At 34.1% G+C, this 13,619-nt stretch overlaps 1 protein-coding gene across 1 annotated transcript; it reads left to right on the top strand.

Moving 5' to 3' along the window:
- Positions 1–3,603: 3,603 nt before the first annotated feature.
- On the top strand, positions 3,604–4,879 carry LOC131655018 (endochitinase A2-like). The gene has a single exon (XM_058924928.1). It carries the CDS (start codon positions 3,629–3,631, stop codon positions 4,718–4,720), a length of 1,092 nt encoding a protein of 363 aa, XP_058780911.1. The 5' UTR covers positions 3,604–3,628; the 3' UTR covers positions 4,721–4,879.
- Positions 4,880–13,619: the final 8,740 nt, after the last annotated feature.

The following is a 13,619-nucleotide window of genomic DNA, read 5'->3' on the forward strand; positions in this document are numbered from 1 at the left end:
TTCTTAAAAGATGCTTAGTAAAATTTCTCGAAGTTATTTTTTTAGAAAAAAGTTATGTTTACACTAGTTTTTACATATGCATCGTATAAATATAAAACTAGTATATTAACTATTTTTTTTAATTAATTTATCTAACTTTGTTTTTTTAGTCATCATCACTTTGTTTTGTTATGATGTACGGTGTAGATGGACAAGGTTTCAGTGACTTTGGAAAATTGTAACTTTGATAACTTTAGTTATCAATTTATTATCTAACATCAATATAATTTAAATTAATTATTTTTTCATTCATTTTTTAAACTAAAGTTACAAAGTTATGTCATCATCACTTCGTTAGGAATAGCACACGTCTATATGTTATTATACATAATTTCTAAAACAACTTTATAGGGAGCAATATGCCATTTGAGTCACTACTAAAGCTATTCAATGAGGCGTTGCTAGAAGATAATATGCTTTTCTATCTAATGTACGGGATTCAATAGATTATTAAGATTTATAGACTTGCTTATGTTAATATATGATAGCTTTTCATTGCACTCTTTGTACAACTTGGACACTTTTGAAAAATCTCAAAATACTTTGAACGCATCAAATACTATTGATCGTACCTGATCATACTGGATCGTCAATGATCTGCAACAATTGAGCTTCAAATGAATACGGGTTGTACTTGCAAGGTACTTCGATGTCAAAGTAAGAATTCGAGTATGGAGAGCAAGTACAGAGATTTAGGTTAGAATGAATGAGTTACCTGACCCTCTAGTGAAAAAGGGTATTTATAACCCTCAGCGCGGGGTCAAGATTTCCCTATTCTGGACTGGATCGTTAGAGGCCCAAAACGAAGGAAACTGCCAGGATGCCACGTTGTAGGGTAGAGTCAACAAGTGACTCACGTCCTGGTTGAACCACCCATAGGGTTCGGACAGGAGGTTGATTGGATCTCCCACTTTTGGGTGATCATGTGCTCTTCGTGAAACACGTGGGGATGAAGCTCCAACGGTTAAAGAAGAGTATGTGCTCAATTGGGCTTGGGCCCTGAATTGTGCTTATTGGGCCTGCTCGGCCTAGACCAGAACTATATTTTTTTTCTTAAATTTAGTTCGAAAATGCATCTCCGAATTTATTCTAAAGTAAATTCGCAGATAGATCTCCGAATTCACCCTAGAGTAAATTCGCAGATAGATCTCCGAACTATGTGTCGAGTTAATTCGAAGATGCATCTTTGAATTATTGTGTGTTTTTTTTAGAACCAGTTTATTAATATTGTGGTGTTTTCAATCCAAATTAATTTTGATTCGATTAAAATTGTCGTTATTTGTTTCAACCGTTAATAAAAATGAATATTATAGAATTGGGTAATGCTTTAATACAATTGAATATTATAGAAACCAAATATAACAAGTGTTCTCCATGTCGATGAAAAATAAATAAAATACAATCAAAAGTATAGTCTATTGAGTATGCTTAATCCTAACATCACAACTTTTCCTTTGCCTACTATAACCTAAAGCATTATGTGTCTCAGTAAGAATGGAACGTGCTAGGACAACCGCTTCATCGACTTCTCTCTCAAATAGCCTAGACGTTATGCCCTCACGTATAATCCGTATAATGTTCTGACAAATTTACAAAATATCAGTGACATGATCATCCCTGCCTTACTTATTCTCTAGGACCTCTTTATGAGCAGGCCTAGGTGGACGTCCAGGAGCGTCTTGTGTCAAGTAAGGGTGTGACACGTTATAGAACTAAGTCATGTAACTTTCAACATAACTCCACTGAGATGTGACTTCATGACTCCGATACTCCAACGGTACTAGAGGACTCTCAAAATCTACCAGAATGTCAACTAGCTCTCTACAGACAATATTGATAGGAGCAGCCTAGAGCGGAAACCTCAAAATGTTATGCATGTACTCAAACTGCGACATGTTCCGGGTCAACTTAGAAAGAAACTGGATAAAAAGGAGAATTGATGATACATGTAGGGCATCACTTCACTGGTGGTTACAAGTTGTATGACTGTGATTAGCCGAAATGTCGTTTTTAACGAAATTAGAGAGTTGCAACATCCTGTAACCGATTACTAGAAAGATGATCCTTATGGTTACGCTAAAGGTCTTTAAATACAGAAAATAAAGAAACTCTAAGGAGCCTTATGGACCTTTAATCCAAAATAAAAAATAAATAAATAAAACAAATAAAACAGAAATTGTTGAAATTGTGCAAAATAGTAAAATGTTATTTTCGGGCCTGAAACGAACTTGAATGGTTTAAAAACCCATAGGTCACAAAAAATGGATGTTGGACTCGCGGACCAATTCCCTTTTTGAAAAATTATAATAGGAGTCATTCAAACATTGGACGCTAAACTTTAGTTAATTTTGCTGAACCGTTCTGACGCGCGGGTTCTTCTTTAATATGCAAAATCAGTCTTCTTACATCAAAAAATTGTATTCATTGATATATTCGTAAGAAAATCCAATCTATAATTGACAACAATATCTACAAGTAAATCTGCTTCTATATCCGCAGGTATTCCTGCATATTTAACAAAAGATAGCTTCATTATTAATTGAACTAAGTGGAGAAGTATTTTTTGCCAAACTTTCCTCTCTTATATCCGCAAGTATTGCCCGATATTATTAATTACTTTGAAAAACTTGCAGGAATATTAAAAAATCTATAACACTATTCTCTTCAATAAAAAAATTCTATAACACTATTCTCTTCAATAAAAAAATTCTATAACACTATTCAATACAAAAACAAAAATGTAGCAATAGCATATGTAAAAAGTCCGACAGTAGCCATAGAAAATCCATAACCACAGCACTAAAAAGTCTAAAAATAGCTGTTAAAAGTTAATTTTTTAATTATTTTTACTGTAGTTAAACTTGTAATTTCTTAATAATATTATACACTATCGGAATAAACTAATTTTACACTATAATCTAATAAAATTATAACATTTTATCATGATATATTAGTATTTTTAAATTAAATTAGTCGGATATACAGCTCTGATTTTTTTTCTCTCTAATAGTTCAGTTTGGATTCCATGTAACTGAGTCACGTTAATATTTTAAAACTGAAACAAATAAATTAAATTAAGAAAATGTTAAACAGATTAAAAAAAATATATAACCAAAAAACACGAGAACCACGAGGAGCAAGTCATTCTGGAGGTTCAAGTATTCAAAATGCATACATGTTTTATGGGGCGCATAGATATATAAAACAAAATATTTTTGTTTTAACAGGAAACAGCAATATTAATATATTTAATAAACAGGATAAATCACGCAATTCGTCGAACCAAATGGACAATATCAATAAGAGTATAATTATATAATAGTATTATTAATATAATCACGATGCTGCATGATAATAAACTATGCATATGTCTTTATCTCTGCATGGGCACTAGCTGCTGTTGGGATTTTGAAAATCTTTTCTTACCTGACCTCAACTTGCTTTATTAATTAATGTTTATTTTTTTAATAATAAATATAATATTGTCTCTCAATTATTTAGTTTTACGTTTAATTATTATAATATTATTCCACCAGTCTCTATTTATAAGATTGAGAGGAGGGGAGTTTGTATATGCAGTTTCACAAATATGAAGAGATTGGCAATCAATCAATTGTCAGCATTAGTAGTAGTGATACTAGTTGTGATAGGATCATCAAGATGGTGCTTAGCGGATAAAGCGCAATGCGGATCACAAGCTGGTGGTGCATTGTGTCCTAATCAATTATGTTGCAGTGCATGGGGCTTTTGCGGATCAACCCCAATCTACTGCGGCGATGGTTGCCAGAGTCAATGTCCCGGAACCAGCCCTTCTCCACCACCTCTACCTCCATCTCCTCCTCCACCACCACCGTCTCCTCCACCTCCTCCTCCTCGTCCTCCTCTTCCAGAAGAGTATCTCATCTCTAGAAAAGATTTCAACGAGATGCTCAAGAATCGAGACGACAATAGATGTGAAGGGAAAGGATTTTACACATATGGAGCTTTTATTGAAGCTGCCATCTCTTTCCCCAAGTTCGGCAATGAAGGATATAGGGAAGATAGTAAAAAAAGAGAGATTGCTGCTTTCTTTGGTCAAACTTCATTTGAAACAATTGCTGATGTTGATCTAGAAGACGAGACATACCCAGTCGAATGGGGATATTGTTTTGTGAGGCAAAAGAATCCAACCAAGAACTATTGTGAACCAAGCTCTGAATTCCCATGTGCTTCCGGAAAGGACTACTACGGTAGAGGTCCTTTCCAGATACGTGGGAATGAAGTATACGGAAAGTGTGGAAAAGAAATCGGTGTTGATTTGCTTAATAACCCAGATCTTGTAGCGACTGACCCTGTTGTATCATTCAAGACCGCTATATGGTTTTGGATGACACCTCCTCTGCCATTATATGGCCAATATTTACCATCTAGCCACGATGTTATGGCCATTATATGGACCCCTTCTAGTCTTGATCTTTCGCTAGGGAGGTTTCCAGGATATGGGATGACTACGTTTGTGGTGACTCATGCCCAGCAAATTTATGACGAATGTGGACTTGGGTACATCACTGTACGTGAGTATTGTAGGATTCTATTTTTTGGAAGATATTGTGACATACTTGGAGTTGATTATGGAGTTAGTCATGGAGATGAAGTTTCATGTATGACTTCCAAAACACAATCCCTCATTGGCTCCACCTAGCTTATCAAGTCATGTTTCCAAGTACATCTCTTTCTATACACATTTATTAATAATGTGGATTGTTTTCCTAAGTGTTATTTGGGTGTAATACGTTTGTATTATCATCACATTTGTCTTAATTACTATCGTCAATAAAAGTTACTCTCTTCATTTTCCTTCTATTTCTATCCTTTGTTGTCTTTGTTTTTTCTACTTATTTATTTAAGGTTAAATTACTTCCAGAGTCCTTTAACTTATTTAATTGTAATAGTTTGATCCTTCATGTTATTTTCGCTATAACTAGGTCCTTTATGTTATCAAATGTGCACACTGTTATCCTTTTTTAACAGAGAAAATGTGCTAATTGTGGATGCAATTATATTGAGTGGTATAAAAACGATGAAATGCAACCAAAAATACAACAATCAACATTTTTAAATGTTTAAAATGAGAGAAAAAGTGGGCAAAAATCACCCAAAAGGACCAAATTGTTACAAACAAAACTTGAAGGTCCAAATTATTACAATTAAATAACTTAAAGGATCCCGAGAATAATTTAGTCTTTATTTAATATCTCTTCTCATCTAGTCTATTTTCCTTTTTAGGATAAATAATTAAAAATATTATGAACAATAAAACATAAAATAAAACAAGAAGAGAAATCCCAAAGAACAACAAAATGCACTAACAAGTCCAACAAACACAAAAATCAAAACAATAAATAAATTCTCCACCAACTAGGAACCTTATCATGAAGGGAAAGAAAGGTCACTAGGAAGAGCATCAAGAATAATCCAGAAAAAAATTAGACCATCGGTCAGTCAACAGTAGAAAAGTACCAGAGTTACTTGTGAACCTTTCAAAGATACAATTATCCTTTAAATATAATTTATTGTTTTTGGTATCTTACTTGATAAACAAGTAAGAACTTGTTAGTGTAAAGTTATATTTCTATAAAATTTGTTTGGTTTAGTTACACCAAGAATTCTTTAAGTTATTTTATTGTAATAGATTGGTCCTTTAAATTTTTTTCGTAACAACATGGTCCTTTAAGTTACCAAACATGTGCGTCATTAACCTTTTTTAAAAATTTTGTTTCAAAAATGAATATGTGGCATTAACGTGAGGGAGGTGTAAGTAACTCTTATGACATGGAATTTTATATTAAATTAGTAATAGTAGACCTTTTGCAGAAATAACATCCCAAACTGAGAAGTGGTGAGTAAGGACACATAAAATCCTAAACAAGGACAACCGCATAAGGAAGGAAAGGAACTTAGGAACGAAGGAGGATCGGTATGCAAGTATGAACAAATAAGGGAGAAGAAGGATTCACATATATATCTAGGATTCAAACGATTGAATAACGAAGAATAACAAACCAGCGAAGGACTCGAACAATTGAGGTATGTTTTATTTTCCCTAATTTTATGGTTCTCATTTTAGGAATTGAAGGCAAGTGTTCAGATTGTATGTGATGGAAGTTTCAAATTGGAAGTGTGATGTTGATTGATGGAGTTATTTTGAAATTTTAGTTGTTGTTAAAGAAATGAGGTATTCGGGGGTACTTGAGATGTGGTACAATTTTGCTGGTACATTAAAGTCGCTAGAAAATAATGGTGCAATAGAAATTTTAAATTAGCCCAAGACTAATGGAAGGTATATTTATACATAGTCCACCCTATTTCCCAACCTGATGTAATAGAAGTAGTTGAAATCCAACCAATTGAAATCCAACCAACTGAACAACAAATTGAGTCCCTTCTTGAGATACTAACAAAATGCCAAAACTGTCCAAGATGCCCAAATATTAACAAAAACCCAAACTGACCATAATGAACAAAGTGATGACAATGCATTAGGGTGCCGATTTGACGACTCAAATGGTGAGGTATTAAATGATGGAATTGACGGGGTGTTTGTAGGAGTATGAGGGTTTGTTGTTGGCTAAAGTGATTAACCTAGGGATGAATTAGAAATGGATGAAACACATAAAGACAAAAAAAAGTAAGTATGGTAGACCAAAGAAAAAGAAGGCAAAATGAAGTTCCAAGAAGAAAAAAGGAAGACCCAAAAAAGAAAGGATGGATGAAGGAATTTATGTAGATAAAGAACCATCAAGTGAGGAAGATACACTTGATTTTGGATTTGTGGAAAGGAATAAAGGTAAAATGATAGATACAGTTTGTCAGTTTTAGATAATTTTGAAGATATAGAAACTGGTGAGGATATGAATGATGATTATTCTGATAAGGGTACAAAGGTAAAATACCTATCATTTATAATGCCTAAGAAGTCTTTTGACTATAAATTAGAATTGGATATTATGTTCTCAATAAGAGAGGAGTTCAAAGAAGCAATTACAAATTATGTTGTTTATAATGGTAGATATTTACGCTTTGTAAAGAATGATAAGACAAAGGTTAGAATGTATTGAAAGGAAGGGTGTAGATGAGCTTCATTATGTTCCAAATTGCTAAGTGAGGACACATGGCAACTAATAAAATTAAATGACAATCACACATGCAATATGTAGTTTAATTTTAGGATGTTTAACACTAAGTGACTTGGGAAGAGGTTTTACTCAACGGTTAGAGTTAATCCAATTGTAAAACTTACTGCAATATGTGAGAAAGTGCACGAGGAATACAATACTGGCATGAGTAGGATGAAAACTTATAGGGCACGGAAGGCATCACTTAATTTTGTTGAAGGGTCATTCAAGCATCAATATCTTAGATTGTATGACAACACATATGAGTTACTGAGATCAAATCCAAACAACACAATTAAGTTAAAAGTCCAACCAACTAAACAACAACCTGGGGAAAATGAACAACAACATGAAGACTATGTTACTAGACCATTATTGTTAAGTTTTCAGCAACTTTATATGTGCCTTGATAGTTGTAAGAGAAGTTTTCAAGTAAGTAGACCAATTATTGGATTTGATGAATGTTTTCTCAAGGGTCGTTATGGAGGGCAGATTCTTGCAGTAGTAGGTAGAGAACCTAATGATCAAATGATGACCATTGCATTGGTTGTGGTTGAAATTGAGACTAAAGAGTCACGGGATAGGTTCCTTGATATTCTAGTTCAAGATTTAAGGGCCAGGAGTTTCAAACAATTCACTTTCATATCATATTAGGAAAAGGTATTTTTCTCTTTATCAATTTTTGAGCCACTGGCATGAACTTTATATTTAACTTTATTTCTATGTCCAGGGGCTATTACCTGCAATGAAAAAGGTGTTACCTATAGTTGACCATAGATTATGTGTAAGACACTTGTACAACAACTTCAGAAAGAGGTTTGCTGGAAAGTTGTTAAAGGACGTTGAAGTAAGTGAGGTGACCTACAAATACTTGTTGAAGATTCCTCCTAGATTTTGAAGAAAGTCTATGTTCAAGTATAATACTAAATGTGATGTGTTGGTGAATAATATGTTAGAAACATTTAATAGTGTAATATTTGGACCATGACAAAAGCCAATTGTAACAATGTTAGAGGAGATAAGAGGGTACCTCATGGATAGATGGGAAACTAATAGAATCAAGACTGGAGATTATAGTTGTTATGTACTTCCAAGAATTAAAAAGTGCTTGAAAGACAACAAGAAACCTCTATGTTCTTTATGGTTAGGTAATTCAATACCCGTTCCATTTAATTAACTCATAATTCTACTTTATTTCATTTATTATTATCAACTAAACCATTGCATTTTATTATTAGAAACTAACTCATTGCATTTTATTTGCTATCAAGGTTATCTGGTGAGATGATTTATGAAGTAAGGCACATAAATGTGACTAGAGATAAATACACAATTAATCTCAACCAGGTGCAGTGCTCTTGTAGGAGTTGGATACTTATTTGAATTATATGCTACCATAAAATTACATGCATTCAAAGTAGAGTTGAAGACTCATCATATTACAGTCCTTCCTTCTATATGAAGGAGACTTACCAAGCTTACTATAGACCACTCATCTATCAAATCATTGGTGAAAACTTATGGGAAAAGACCATGTACCCCGACATATTGCCACCTCCTTCAAGAAGAGCACCAGAGAGGCAAAAAAGAAGAAGAAACAAAGGTGTTGATGAAAAGAGAAGGGTTACAGTAATTGTAAGTAGGAAAACGCTGCCAAATAAATACTCAGTTTGTGGCAAATTTGACCACAACAGATGCTCATGTATGCCTAACTGCACCAAGATAACCTCACACACAATTTGAACAGGCCAAACACAACCAACCCCGTCAACACAATCCCAAACACAACCAACCCAATCAACACGACCACAAATACAACCAACCCAAGAGTACATTCAAGGCAATCACAAACAAACCAAAACCAAATTGTACAAGCCCAAACACAATAAATCCCAAGAGTCAAAACATGGAAATCATCAATAAGAACTCAAAACTAAATTGCTCAAGCCCAAACACAATCAACCCCAAGAGTCCAAACAAGGCTATCACCAAGAAGAAGCACTACAATAGTTCAATGACCAAGAAGAACTACACCTAAGCTACCCATAAGGATAAAATACTATTAGGATGTTATTTGGTGTATTTTGCTGAATTAAGATTATGTATTTTGTATGGTGTTTATGTATTTAGGATGCTATGTTGCTAAATTAGGATTATGTATTTTGGATGGTGTTTATGTATTTTGCTGAATTAGGATTATGTATTTTGGATGACTACTTAATGCATTTTGACGCTATTTTATATATTTTGGGTGTTTGATTTAATGAAAGATGTTATGGTTAATTTATGGCTTTCTATGTTTAATCGATGAATCTTATGATATTCTATGCAATTTTCTGATAAATTGTTTTTACAGTTAACGTGTTTTAGTTACATCAGTATTCCACTTGTCATTTTAAAGTCTACCATAATGTAACACACATGTACTTTATGTTTTCTTTGGTGTAACAAACATATCCTTTATGTTTTCTTTAGTGTGATAAATATGTCCTCAAAGCTACATAAAATTGGACAGAATTTCACATTAACAAAGTCATTACCGCCACTACAAAAAAAAGTCTCAGTAGTGACGTGAATATCACGCCACAAACAAAAAAAACACATCACAAACCAATATTTGCGACGTGATCATTTACGTCGCAGGAGGCAAGGTGGCAACTTTTAGTGACGTGATTTTCACTTCACTAGTTAGTGAAGTAAAAATCACGTCGCAAAATTTGGACCAGGGATTAATGCACATTCAGTCAGAGCAGGCGTAGCAGCGTTTGGGTCAGAAAAAGCATTTTTAGTTGCGACGTGATTTACATGTTGTAGCAACCTGCCCTAAAAATATAGCTTTTAGAGTCGCTACCAATTCTGAAGGGCGAATAGAAAACCCTACGCAGTTAAGAGATCGGGGTAAGTTATTATAATCAGGTCGAGGGAAGGTGTTAGGCACCCTCAACCCTTTCCTATTGGCTTTGAATCTAACGGTCAAGTTTTATGGCTAAAAGAATAGGATTTAATGGCTAAGGAATTGAATAGGGGAAAAATTGAGATTTTAGGGAGGGGGACTCGCCTTGGTTATCCAAGTGCATACGTACCTCCTTAAGGAGGATCAGAGTCTACGTGGTTCGGGCACAGGGTTGTACGCCTTTGAATTTGATTTGATATGATTTGAAGGTATTTTGAGTTACCTTGTCGAAGTCTTTGAAATGCGAAGTTCGAAGGTATTTTGAATTACCTTATCGTAGATTTGAAAATCGCAGTATCGAAGAGATGAAGATCTGTAGTTTCGTGGTTTAGTGTGTTTTAGATGTTTGGCGCACAACCCTGATTTTAATTTGTTACCATTAGTTGCAATAATCAATAGGTTTGATTACCATGGCTAACAGATTGAAGGGAGGATTGCTAACCACTATAATCGATAGATTCGATTATCACGAATAGCAAATGTGTGTATTTTAAATAATTAATTTGATCATTACTCCTCATAATCAATAGCTTTGATTAAAAATAATAACGAATTTTATAAAGGGAAATATGCTAATCATCGTAACCAATAGATTTGGTTAAAACCATTTAGCAAAATAAATGTTATTTTAATTTATATTTAAGAATTAAGTAATTATTTGATTATTACCCACCGCGATCAATTGATTTAATCGAAGCGAATAATAAATTAAATCATATTATTTTGGCTAAAAAACTAATGGGATTGGACAAACCCTTTGATAAACTTTTCTAGGGTTTTTTGTGATTTATGATTGTTAAAGCTAATTAAACAAATTAATCGAAGAACTCGAATAATCGGGAATATAGTCGGAAAAATAATAATTATAACCCTAATCTTTATTTATTCTAACCTAATTATAATTAAATTATATATACTAAAAAATGTATTATGATAATTAAACACTTATGTAAATAAAATATAAATAATATATAAAAAAATGAAGGAAACCTGGGCTGAGATCGTGTGTGGTAGCCTTTGAGGGAGTATGGTATGCAGCTGCGTGTCTCCAAGCGTTTGATCAAATCACTGGCGAAATCGTATGATGAGGATTGATGGTGCATTGTGAACGTACGGAGATTGCACGCGCTGGATCATGAAGGAACAATTGAGAAAAATAAATATTATGGACCCAAGGATCGAACCCAGGTCCTCTTGATTCCAAACGCTTATGCTTCTCCATCCGTGCCAAATTTATTAATTGACAAAAGACTGAATATAAAGGAAAATATAGATAACACAAAGCAATTGAAGGGTCAGTCAACTGCCGGTCCCACGCCCATGCTTTTGTCCAATGACGTCGAGAGAGAGAAGATCAAGAACTTTGACCAGCGAATAGATCTGCGCCACGCATGGAGAGAGGATGTAAAGCCTTTGAGCCGCGAATGGTATGGCGCCACGCACGTCGTCTTCTTCCTTTCCCCTGCACTAAAAAACGCTGCAAATAATAGCTACGAATGTAGCTTTGAATCTGCTACGGTTCTGCAAAAATAATTCATAGCTAATAACCTGAGTTTTTAAAACCTGCGAAAACAGCCATGGATGGAAACAAAAGCGACCAAGGTCAACTAAAACAAGTTCTACAAGTTTAACGGAACAGTCCTTTTTGTCCAAAACGGCCTGGAACCTTGGACTCGAAGCTTCACAAACATGAAGCCCTAGCAATGGCAGGTTCAAATTCTTACGTCTCAGCCTTCATGTTAGGGACCTAACCTGTTCTAAATGATCATACGAACTGACACGGGTGATTAGAAACATTCAACAACGCATATAAATTACAGTATGACTCATGGAAAATAAACATAATTGAAGATAGCATATATGAATGTTTTACGTGAAAGGGATCGTGGCAAACCTCCAGTTCTTACCTTATGGATCTTCAGGAAGTGATTTAAACGTTTGGTTTGTATTGATGATGGCTGAAACAAGGATTATAGATTACACCTTCTCTTTGATATTTTGCACTTGAAACCCTAGCTGCCTCCTCCCAAAATTCCGTCCCCCTGGTACCTTCAGCTTATTTAGTATATATAGTGGATCTTTTTTAGGTCAAAATCCTTAGAAAAGATTAATGATTGGAATGATAAATATTTTATTGAAAATCAAGTTCCAATCTTTCTATTTTTAACTTAAATCTTCACCAAATTTGAGCCACTTGAAATATTTAGAAATAATGCTGATTGTATGTTCAAGATTTCCTTCAAAAATATATGCAAGCATTCCTTAGATGTTTTCCCATTATTTATTTATTTTAAATTGAATTTAAATAAATAAATTTCAAAATAAAAGAATAAAACTAATGGAAATCACAAGAATGGACATATGGGCCTTGCATGAGATTAGAATCATGTTAGAAATCCAAAATTTAGGCCCATTAGTCAAAATAATTAAACTTGCTCACTTTGCATCTTATGCATTTCCTCAAAATCGCCTAACTTGTACAACTTGTATCTTGCTTACATTTTGAAATATGAAAGTGTTCTTGGCCTTTTTGGAAAGGTTAGAGAGTCCTCTAAATGACCTTTTTGGTTTTACTTCAATTGAAGCTTCCATACTCAAGTTATGAGCTTTGACCTAAAAGGTGTTTTTGTTGACTTTTGTGGAGGACCTACAATGTATTGGACTATATCTCTCAAAAGAAAGCCTTTCTGGCCTTGGCTTGTGAGAGACAAAGTTGTAGAGAATCAAATTTCCTTCAGAATAGGCTTTGAGTGAGGAATTTCTGATACTCCATGTAGAAGTTATGGCCAGTCAAAGTTGAGTTGACTTTTCCTATGAAAAACTCTAATTTGAACCTTTGCATTTGTTCATCTCTGAGTTTTTATTAATGGATCATGATCAACCTTTGATCAAATGATGGATATGACCTCACATACTTGATGTTGACCAAAAAATCTTGAAGTTTGACTGTATTTTGACTATAGTTGACTTTTAGGTCAACACAGTCGATTATTAATCATCTGAGCCATTGAGTGGGAAATCTTTGGGATTAAAGCTTAATAATTGTCATGGAGATACATTGAGACATATGAGACATCTTGAGATCCATTTGAGGCCTTAGAAATTCAAAAGCCTTTGATAAAGTGCAAACCCTAGCTTTGAGACCCTCGATTAGGAGAAAGTGACTTGAATGGTCCTTTGAACCTAGAGCCATTGAAGATGAGTAGAGGAGGGCAAATTTTGGGGTATGATGTTAGAACAAGATTTGTTCTGATCAATATTCTTAGTTTTGATGATAACAAGGATATGAATTTTGTGTGAGATAATGTGGTACTCTAATACATTGCAATTTCCATTTCAGGAAATATATAAAGAGTATGCACAAATCAGCGCTCAGAAGCTTTGTCTCAGAAGGTTCAGCATGCAACATCAGAACATGGTCTGGCAAGACATCAGAAGATGGTCAAGGCAGAATCAGAACATGGGTCTATGAA

This window comes from Vicia villosa, linkage group LG3, assembly GCF_029867415.1.
Source record: "Vicia villosa cultivar HV-30 ecotype Madison, WI linkage group LG3, Vvil1.0, whole genome shotgun sequence".
In the NCBI taxonomy this organism is placed as follows: Eukaryota; Viridiplantae; Streptophyta; class Magnoliopsida; order Fabales; family Fabaceae; genus Vicia; species Vicia villosa.